At 54.6% G+C, this 9,145-nt stretch overlaps 1 protein-coding gene across 1 annotated transcript; it reads left to right on the forward strand.

The window, feature by feature from the left end:
- The first annotated feature begins 2,892 nt into the window (after nucleotides 1-2,892).
- MECR (mitochondrial trans-2-enoyl-CoA reductase) lies at nucleotides 2,893-8,706 on the forward strand. Its single transcript, XM_009288307.2, has 9 exons — nucleotides 2,893-2,986; nucleotides 3,132-3,263; nucleotides 4,871-5,014; nucleotides 5,098-5,200; nucleotides 5,466-5,568; nucleotides 5,867-5,940; nucleotides 6,430-6,490; nucleotides 6,972-7,044; nucleotides 7,398-8,706. The coding sequence occupies exons 1-9, from the start codon at nucleotides 2,941-2,943 to the stop codon at nucleotides 7,559-7,561; spliced, it is 900 nt and encodes a 299-aa protein (XP_009286582.1). The 5' UTR covers nucleotides 2,893-2,940; the 3' UTR covers nucleotides 7,562-8,706.
- Nucleotides 8,707-9,145: the final 439 nt, after the last annotated feature.

Below are 9,145 nucleotides of genomic sequence, written 5' to 3' on the forward strand. Positions count from 1 at the left end.
CGCTTCGGCAGCTTTGCCTTCCCGCCTCCCACCCACCTGCTGCCGCTCCTTCAGTTTGCCTTAAAACCACGTGTTTTTACCAGGAAGCCCATTCTTGCTTAATTTGGGGTACGATGGCGAGGTCCGAGCCCCCGGCATCGCTGCGCCCCGGCTTCGTCCTCGGTTGCATCACACTGATGGGGTTTCTCTTTGAGGTCCCAATTATGGGACCAAGTCGGTGTCGTGCCCATCGGCATCGCATCGTTTTTGGGGACAGCGGCTGACGCTCGGCATTGCCATGGGATTTGCCTTCTAAAATGGCCAAAAAGGCCAGGGGAAAGTCACATTTTGGTGGATTTTATGCCTTTTTTTCAAGGGAGGAGACCTCGAGGACTTGCTGCCCTGCTTGAACCAGTTCAGGTCACCCCTAGAAGTTTAGGACATGCCAATACATTATCCGGTTGCGTGCAGACACCGAACCCCCGGGGGTTTTTTGAGGATGGACGATTGCTTTTTCTTACGACCGTTTAATTGTGCAACGGTGCTTATCACCGCTGACGGCTCCTGAGATTTGCTGCCTTCACCCCCTTGCTTGTGCAAGGCCAGTCTTGTGCTTCATGACTTCTCTTTTTAGCAGATTTCTGAAAATATCCGAGTTCCCGTAATGCTAAAGCGGGGCAGGACGAGCCGTAAAACCCCCGGCCAGCTGAAACACCAGCTTTTTTGCGCAACCTGCTGAATTTGTTAAGATTAGCGAGCGTCACTTTGCTTGGTGACACGGGATTTTGGTGGGTCGTTGGCTTTTAGCAGCCTCCATCAAAAACCTGTCCGTCTGTCTGATATAAATCTGATTTTTTTAATGGGATGGAAATCTGAGCAGTGGATTCATGCCCAAGGTGCTGGCACAGGGTTGATGCTGTGCAGAGGTGCTGCATGGTATTAACTTTAACCTCGATATTTAACCTCATTTAAGAAAAAGGGATTTCAATTAGTCGGACATGCAGAGGGTGGCAAAACCCGAAATGATTTAATTTGCTGCCTAACAAGGCAGAAAAATATATACAGCGTGGAGATGGCATTGCTGGGGGCCGGGGAGCCGGAGGCGTGGGCGCCCACCGGCGGCAATGCCTCCGAATGGGTCCCTGCGTCTTGTAATGCTGATTTGTATTTTATTTTTAATTTTTTTTTAAACCTGAAACAGGACGGAGTCACCGTGTTTTCCTGCCGAAGCCTTGCAGTTCGGTTCGAAGCGGGTTTGCAAGGAGCTAACTTCATCCTGCTAATTCTGGCGGGTGGTTTGCACAGCAGCCGCTGCTGCCTCCTGCGCACCTGGCTTCGTAATTCATAACCTTGCCAAAAACCGCGTGGTTTTGAGCAAAATCCACTGAAGTCAGGGCTCTTGGTCGTACTCAGTGGCTGCAGGGCCGTATCCTGCACCTCGCTGATGCCAAACTCTCCAAGTGAGGTTTTTGGACCCTCCTGGGAGCCTCCCTCGTGTCTCATCGTCCTAATTGCTAATTAGGAGAGGAAAATACTCGTAAAAGCCAGAGACGTCGTGAGATGGCTGGGCAGGGTCGGGACAGCCGGAGTGACGGCGAGGGGGGGGATTTGCATGCTGCAGACGGAGGATTTCTGTGCTTGGGGATGCACCCGTGTAGCAAGGATGCTCAGCAAAGGTGCAGGCTGTGGGCTTTCTGTTTGGGTGGCTGCTGCTGAAAGCAAGAGCTGGAGCCTGATGCCCTCACCCAAAACCGTTACTGGAGCGTGTGTAGCACCTAGAGCCAGAGCTGCAGCCGGCGATGCAAATTCCCATGTGCTAAAAGCCTTCTGACGCGCGCACGGTGCTATTGAATTCAAACCTCCAAGTCATCTCCAAATCTGCCGGGCAGCTTGGAGGAGGGAAGGGGCAAACCACTTTGCCAGCCCAGGCCAAGCCATGGCCCATCTATCACCTAGCGCCAGAGCTGCAGCCGGCGATGCAAATTCCCATGTGCTAAAAGCCTTCTGACGCGCGCACGGTGCTATTGAATTCAAACCTCCAAGTCATCTCCAAATCTGCCGGGCAGCTTGGAGGAGGGAAGGGGCAAACCACTTTGCCAGCCCAGGCCAAGCCATGAAAAGAAATTCGGTGTATCGTGCCTAACGACACGTACTTTGCGGCGTGTGATTGCGGCAAATAGCTGCTCTTAAAAATTGGCAGCCTTTGCAGAGCCCCCCAGCTCATTTAAATGTAGTTAAAATTGCCTTCCATCTTGCAAACGGGCACGGCTGGATGGGTTTGCCCTGGCTGGGAGATGGGTCAGGCAAGTCATCGAGCCCCCGGTTCCTCTTTCCCCTTGGTCTGTGTCGTGGTGCTGCTGGGTTTTCTGGAAGAGCTTTTCCCTCCCCTTGCAAGACCCAAGGTATCCCAAAAGTTTTATATTGCAATTCCCCCGGGGCCATGGACGCCGGCAGGATGCGTTTGTGGGGGGAGATGAGCTAAATTACCCAGCCCCGCTCTTCCCTCGGTGGAAGAGCATCTTCATCGCATTTAAAACAGCCTCATGGCAAAGGGGTTGGGGACGTCGTCCCTCTTGGAGGGGCTTTTCTCTGTGCGAGGAGTATTTGGGGTTTGTTCCTAAGCCCGGCTAAAGGTGTGAGGTTTAGGGGTGGATACGGGCATTGCTGCCTGCTGCTCCCTGGGGACAGAGGAGTCTCGATGGGGTCGTCTTAAGTTGGATGTTGGGTTTCTTCACTGGAGGAGACCAGGCTACAGCAACGTAGATGAGATGGGGAACACGGTGCTGTTTATTTTAAGTCTAATGTGTCGTGTAGGTGATACCGGCATCTCTTTCCAGCTTCAACCAAGGTGCAGAAGACATCAGCCAAGCCTGTAGTAATGCACTTTTCCTTTGTGTCTCCCTGTTCAGGCTAAAGGACCTCGAGGTGGCCGAGCTGGGGGACTCCGATGTCCACGTCAAGATGTTGGCAGCCCCCATCAACCCCGCCGACATCAATATGATCCAAGGTAACGCGCCGGCTGCATCTTCTTTGCATATTGATTCTTGCGGGATGCTCCCGGTGGGATGTCTCGGAGGGTTTGGAGCCAGCTCCTGGGATGGGGAGGTCTGGGGTATGACGGGTTCCACAGCTCACCTCTGGCTTCCCGGCAGGGACCTACGCCATCCTCTCCCCGCTGCCGGCCGTGGGAGGGAACGAAGGTGTTGGGGAAGTGCTGGAGGTCGGGCGTCGTGTGGCGGCTCTGAAACCCGGGGACCGGGTCATCCCGGCGGGCGCCGGCCTCGGTAAGTGCGTACCCCGGCATCCTCGGTGCCAGGAGCCACGGCACCGCTGGATCCTTGCTCACTGGCAAGGTCCTCCTCTGCATCCCCCCGCCTGCAAAGCATCTTCTCAGGGGATTTTTGGGATGCTTGAGCCCGCCGGGAGCTGCCCAAGCCTGCACGGAGAGCAAACCTGTGGTCGTGCTCTCATGCGAACCGATGCCTGGGGAGCTGTTGTGGGGATTTTGGGGGTCCCAGAGCAAAACCGCTGCTCTCCAAAGCACCATTTTTGCTGGGTGTGGGTAGAGCCACGTGCCCCTCCCGCTTACAGCAATTACATCTAATTGGATGTGACTTAAAATGGGAAAAAAAAAAAGCTCCATTAGAGAATGTTCCGCGCGAGGGAAGCAGCAGTTGGAACCCATTTAGTGCCGTATTAGCGTAATCATCAATATAATGAGCTGGATGGTCTCAGACTAGAAGCATCGGGATAACCGCTGGAGCTGCACAAAGGCATCTTCATTTCTTACCTGTTTATATCTTGGTTTTAAGTTTTATTCTTTCTGCCATGTATTTTTATTTTTAATGGTTTGGTTTTTTTTCTTTAAAGCGAGCTCGATACCTCAGCTCGATCCCCAGCCACAGCGGGTGATGCTGCTGGTCCTCTGCGGAGGCAGGGGGGCTGCGGGGAAGGATGGGGGTCCCCGGGGAAGGGGCTCCTGTGCACGGGACACATGCAATGCAAAAACCCGGAGCACTTGCAGTAGGAGCGGTAGCGATGCCATTGCGTATGCTAAACTTGAGTTTAGAAATAATCTGCTTTTCTATAGCATAGGCCTTTTATGGGGCTTCCGCGCCGTTATAAAGCATCGCAGCAATCTGTTCTTCTCTGGAAACAACCGCGTTTTGTCACATCTACTTAGACCTTCTTTAAAGACCCAGGATAAAGCATTTAACCTGTGCAAGGTCATGGTTACATCTCATTACAGTTTTCTCCTTAATAGTGCTCTGATGGGAAAGCACGGGAACTTATTTTCCAACAAATGTCTCTTGTGCTCCTCCAAAATGCCAAGGGCCAGAAAAATTGTCGGTTCTGGTTTGGTGTAACAGCTTGTTCCTTGCCTATTTCTTCTTAAAAGGCTTTTTTGCTTAATGGGAGAAGGAAAGCTATCTAGTTAAGATCCAAATGTGATATTTTTAAGCATTAAAAAAAAAGTAAATGAATGATAGGGGGTTAAATCGGATATAAATATAGAGAGACTAAATCTAAGTAAATTGGCTTTGACTATATGGGCTCATCCGTAGCATGGGGAGTATTTCCATTAGCTCTGCACACACTCCCCGTGCCCATTTCCCATTTTCCTCTGGGAAATGATTAGACTTTGCTGGGTGATAAATCTCAGTGGGCAGCAGGGGATCCATCCCCTGCCTCTCGCAATATTTTGGTCATACCCATACGGGAAAATGTTTCATAATTCACTCTCCAGGATTTAGACGGTGCACGGTGTGGTGATGCTGCAGCGACCGGCGTTAAGGCTATGGCCTGAGCTGAGGTCTCATAACATTTTCCTTTCCTTGCCCACCTTCCTGCTGCTCTGCCCGCGCTGGCTGCGATGCTGCCGGTACCCCAGGGACGTGGCGGACACAGGGGGTGTTTCCCGAGGAGGTGCTGCTGAAGGTGCCCAGCGACATCCCGGTGCTGTGCGCCGCCACCCTGAGCGTCAACCCCTGCACGGCATACCGCATGCTGGCCGACTTCGAGACCCTGGTGCCGGGTAAGGCTTTGCAGGGTGGAAAGAAATCCAGGTGGATTTGCCAGTCGCTTCTGCAATGAAAATCTGAATTTATTTATATCCAGGTGACTCCGTCATCCAGAACGCCGCCAACAGCGGCGTGGGCCAGGCTGTTATCCAGATTGCCAAAGCCTCTGGCATCAAGACCATCAACGTGGTGAGGGACAGGTGGGTCCCCTGGGAAAGGAGAAGGTCTCCTGCGGGGCAGGAGCTGCCCTTGGCCTGGGCTGGAGGTTGGCATGAGGTCAGGCAAGTTTGAGAGCTGGATCGGGTCATCCTGCCCATCCAACCCAGGATTTTCTCCTGTTTGCTCCTCCAAGGTATCCTCCAGCCTCTGCCCTGTTGTCCCCAAGCTACGTCTGAGCAGGAGGGAGGAGAAGGTGGCACTCTGCTTTCTGGATCATCGAGGCTTCTTTTTATTTTCCTCCCCTAGACCTGATCTCCCAAAGCTGGTGGAGAGGTTGATGGCCCTGGGCGCAGACCACGTCGTCACGGAGGAGATGCTGAGAAAGCCAGAGATGAAAGATATATTTAAGGTACCTCAATGCTGATCCCACTGGAGAGACTTGTCTGGGGCTGTCCCTGCGGTTCAGCGCTGCGGGGAAAGGTGCAGGGATGGTGGGAAGGACAAATCTCTCTCTAGATCAGGATTTAGCCCCAGAAGTTGAGCACTTTTGCTGCTACCGCAAGGGCCAGATCATAGATTTTAGCTCTACGACTCTTAGTTGCCCCCAGGTAAATGTTGAGGTTAAGGCAGTTGCTCCCTCAGGAACCGCAGTCCCATCCTCAGAAGGAGCCCTAAAATCTGGGAACCTTCTTAATAAACTCTTGCAGAGCATCCCGAAGCCCCGGCTCGCCCTGAACTGCGTCGGAGGCAAAAGCACTACGGACATGCTGCGGCATCTGCAGTAAGTTTGGCTGGGTGGTGGCTTGGGCACGGGCTCGGGGACAGCAGCTGGCACCGGAGGGTCCTGCTCCAGAGCCCCCAGAGTGCAAGAGGTGGCCGGAGATGTTGTTAGCTGATGTTGGTCGTCATTGAAGTTTTGGAGAGGGGAGATGAGTGGAAAAGAAGTGGTTTTGGAAAATAGCAGTGACTTAAAGTTAACCCATCATCACCAACGCTGCCGGCGGCTGGAGGCAGCTGAGGTCCAGTTAGGAAGGTCCACCAGGTCCTGGCCAGGTATAACGGGTGTATTTAGCTGCAAATTCACCTAATGGTGCACGGGAGCGAGAGGGGAGCTCTGGAAAGTGGAGTCTGAGGGGGAACTGGGGGAACCCTTGGTGCGAGAACAGCCCCGTCGGTGCAGCAGTGGGGTTGGGTACGGCAGAGGGAGAGGTTGCGAGGTCAAAGCTGCACGTTGGGGACCGCATAACCGAATACCCCCTTCTTCTTCCAGGCCCAAAGGGACCGTGGTCACCTACGGGGGGATGGCAAAGCAGCCCGTGACGGTGCCTGTGGTGAGTACTGGGGATGCTCTTCATTTCCCTCGGGGCATGTCCCCTGTGCCCCGCTGCTGACGTCCCCGTCCCTTTGGCACCGCAGGAGCTCAGCTCTCGCCTGCCTACAGCGAGAGGGTTCATCTTCTGCCGCTGTCAGCTGCTTGGATGTCAAATTCAGAGCCTCCAACCTTCTTTTTTTGTAACTGATGGGGTCCGTTACGGGACGAGCCACTTTGCATCCCAGCGCGAGTCTCTTGGCTTTATTTATGGAGGATTTGGGCTGCTGTGAAATCCCAGCAGGGAAATGGCTCCGCAGACGCCAAGCATCAAACCTGCCCTGACTCCACGCCTCGGAGTCGCATCTCTGCATCCCCGCTGTGCCCTGACTCACAAATGAGCGGGCTAACGAAGGAGCGAGGAGCCTCATTGCCACCTTCCACCGCTGTCACGCTGGGAGAGGACAGGTCTCACCTGGGTGCGCGGTTCCCTTTCTCCGCAGAGCGCGTTCATCTTCCGGGACTTGCGGCTCCGCGGCTTCTGGATGACCCAGTGGAGGAAGGACCACGCGCAGGGTGAGCCGGATGGGTGCTGAGGGACGGCACCGGTGCGGCGGGTTGGCATGGGAACGGGTTGCTGACCCGCCATGCCGGTGCCGTCCTCTTTGCTCTTACTTGTGTCATGAGTGCTGATAGTCCTCAGGGAGGCTGAAACGCCGGTGCTGGGCGGTGTGGCTCGGGCAGGGACCATGCCACCATGCAGGGGGCTCTTGCCCCATCCCACGTGCCCAAGCTGGGAGCACATCGCACCCTGGCATCCCTGGGACCCTGTAGGGCTTCAGGCGGGCGTTTGCCGGGGACGGTGGGTGGCTCTGGCACGGCGCAGGCGCGGGACGCGCAACGGTGAGAGCCCCCTCCTTCCCTTGCAGACCAGGAGGGCCTGGCCAGCATGATGGACGCCGTGTGCCAGCTCATCCGGAGGGGGCAGCTCACCGCGCCGGCCTGCACCGAGGTCCCGCTCCAGGACTACAAGGCAGCACTGGAGGCATCCATGAAGCCCTTCACGTCCTCGAAGCAGATCCTTCTCCTCTGACCCCCCGAGGCCTCGGCTCGTGGGCAGCGGCGGGCTGAGCCCAGTGCTGCTGCTCTCCACCACAGCCAAGCTTTCCCTTGCTGCCTTGTCCGCAGACAAGAGATGCTTAGGGGAAAAACCTCCAGATCCATTGATTTTTCTTTTCTTCCTTTTTTTTCTTTTTTTTTTTTTTTTTTGAGTGCCCACTTGAAGTTTTAAAAGCCTCTGCAGCTTTGCATAGACAGCAGCGTGCGTAATTGCTTCTGAAGGGAGGCTGCAATCTTGCTTTAGCTGGCGTGAGTTCGGGTGCAAGAGAAAGCTCAGGGAGCCCGGGGACGGCGGCTCGCTCGGCTCAGGGTGTCAAAAGAGCAGCAGTTCCCCCTCACCTGTGTTTTTGGGGCTGGGGGGGGCTGAGCCGTCGCCTCCTGCCTGGCTTAGCAGCTGGGCAGTGTTCTGCTGTTTGCACTGTCCCTCCGGGTGATTTTTGGCTGCTTTTGGGTGACTGCAGGGCAGCACGGGGCTGGTCGCTGCCCGTCTCCCAGCCGGCACGGCCCCCCCTGCGCCGCTGCAGCCTCTGAGCCACTTCCACGTGTGTCCCCCCCCCTCCAAGTTCAGCAGCCAAGTGCCCCTGGGCTGGGGGCACTCCCCACATTGAATTGCAGAGAAAAACCAAATTTTTAAATTTATTTTTCACTATTTAATTTTTTTTTTTTTAATTTTTCCCTGCCCAGCCCATGCGATGCTGGCAAGGCAGGGGCAGGAGACTCCCGTGCAGGCTGGAGGACGGGGGCACAAAGGACTTTTCCAGCCCCTGGCATCACTTCATCTCAAAAATGAACTCAAACAGGAGGGGAAAAAAAAAAAGAGAAATATGAAGTTACCAAGTACCAGCCAGCGCTGCCGCACCAGCGGGAGCTGTAAGACGCTGTCGTCCCTTCGGGGACAGCCCTGGGGTGGTGGCGTTCAAGGTGGGGTCAGGACTCACCCAGCAGGTCACAGCTGGACACTTGCAGGGCAAGGGGGACTTTTTGCAATACCTGGACTTGAATTCAGTTTTGCTGCTGTTCCCGCTGCTACTACTGATCGTGACAAGAACCTCTTGGAAATCAACTTCTAATATACATATATTTTTTTTTAAGATGCTGCTAATAAATGTTTCTGTGCTCAGTCCGGCGTGTGAGGGTGTGCAGGGGCTGCGCGGCATCAAGAATGGGCAAACACAGCGCACCGGGCTCCCCTCCTGCCTGGCCCTTTCCACGTCCTCAATCCTGGGAATTTTCCATCCTATAAAGCTTTAATTACAACTGCACGTAAGCAGTTAGTGCCCTGCTAAAAGCGGCTGCGGGATGGATGTGGTTTTGGGCAGACAGGGCTGGCTCTGCCCCATTAGCGCCCGTCGGGCACCAAAACCAGCATTTCTTGCCCCAAATCTGTGCCCCCAGACAGACAAAGACACATTTCCCCCCCCATTTATTGCAATGGGAAGGATGAGGCCCATCCTCAGGGCAACAGGGCAGGGGGACAAGAGCTGTAAGTCCCTTCAAAAGCCATTTTGAAGCAACACGCCGTTCATTTTAATTTCAATTTTTGGTCTTAATTTCAATA

The sequence above is a fragment of the Aptenodytes forsteri genome, unplaced genomic scaffold, assembly GCF_000699145.1.
Source record: "Aptenodytes forsteri isolate BGI_AS27 unplaced genomic scaffold, ASM69914v1 Scaffold361, whole genome shotgun sequence".
Lineage (NCBI taxonomy): Eukaryota > Metazoa > Chordata > Aves > Sphenisciformes > Spheniscidae > Aptenodytes > Aptenodytes forsteri.